The sequence below is a fragment of the Coturnix japonica genome, chromosome 1 (assembly GCF_001577835.2).
Source record: "Coturnix japonica isolate 7356 chromosome 1, Coturnix japonica 2.1, whole genome shotgun sequence".
Classification (NCBI taxonomy): domain Eukaryota; kingdom Metazoa; phylum Chordata; class Aves; order Galliformes; family Phasianidae; genus Coturnix; species Coturnix japonica.
The window spans coordinates 173799255-173800193 of record NC_029516.1 but is presented as its reverse complement, the minus strand read 5'-3'; the positions used below and the strand labels follow the sequence as shown (position 1 = coordinate 173800193).

Genomic DNA, 939 nt, shown 5'->3' with positions numbered 1-939 from the left:
GCCTTATAGCCCCCGCCCAGCCCTATAACCCCCCCAGCCCTATAACCCCCCCCACTTGATGCTCTCCATCACCTTTATGTCCTTCTCACCTTGTGGCCCCCAAACCTTCACCTGATGCTCCAGGTCCCTGCAGACCCCATAGACCCTACAGACCCCCACAGGCCTCACAGCCCCACACAGGCCCCATGATCCCATACAGGTGCCCCCATAGGCCCTGACAGGCCCCATAGTCCCACATAGGACCCCAACAGACCCACACAAAGCCCATAGTCCCCCCATATATCCCCCCTATACCCCCCATAGCCCCACATAGGCCCCCCATAACCCCACACAGACCCCATAGTCCCACATAGGGGCCCAACAGCCCCACAGAAGGCCCATAGTCCCACACATAACCCCACACAGACCCCCACAGACCCCACAGTCCCACATAGGCCTCCCCATAGGCCTCCACAGACCCCTCCCCCCATAGTCCTCCACAGGCCCCATGATCCCATACAGGTGCCCCCATAGGCCCTGACAGGCCCCATAGCCCCACACAGGGCCCCAACAGACCCACACCAGGCCCATAGTCCCCCCCATAACCCCACACAGACCCCATAGTCCCACACAAGGCCCCCATAGGCCCAATAGTCCCACGTAGGCCCCCCCACAGGCCTACATAGGCCCCATGATCCCATAAAGGCGCCCCCATAGGCCCTGACAGGCCCCATAGTCCCACACAGGGCCCCAGCAGACCCACATAAGGACCATAGTCCCCCCCCATAACCCCACACCCTAACAGACCCCATAGTCCCATATAGGCCCCCATAGGCCTACACAGGCCCCACGATCCCATACAGGTGCCCCATAGGCCCTGACAGGCCCCATAGTCCCACATAGGCCCCATAGCCCCACACAAGGCCCCCATAGGCCCAATAGCCCCACATAGCCCCCCTA

The 939-nt window shown here is 61.9% G+C and overlaps 1 protein-coding gene across 1 annotated transcript in view; it reads right to left on the bottom strand.

Moving 5' to 3' along the window:
• Positions 1 to 870, bottom strand: part of LAMTOR1 (late endosomal/lysosomal adaptor, MAPK and MTOR activator 1) — a 4432-nt gene extending 3562 nt beyond the window's left edge. The window contains exon 1 of the mRNA XM_015852469.1: positions 820 to 870. Coding sequence (XP_015707955.1) covers positions 820 to 870 — 51 coding nt within the window. The remainder of the gene's footprint in view (positions 1 to 819) is intronic.
• Between the last annotated feature and the right edge of the window lie 69 nt (positions 871 to 939).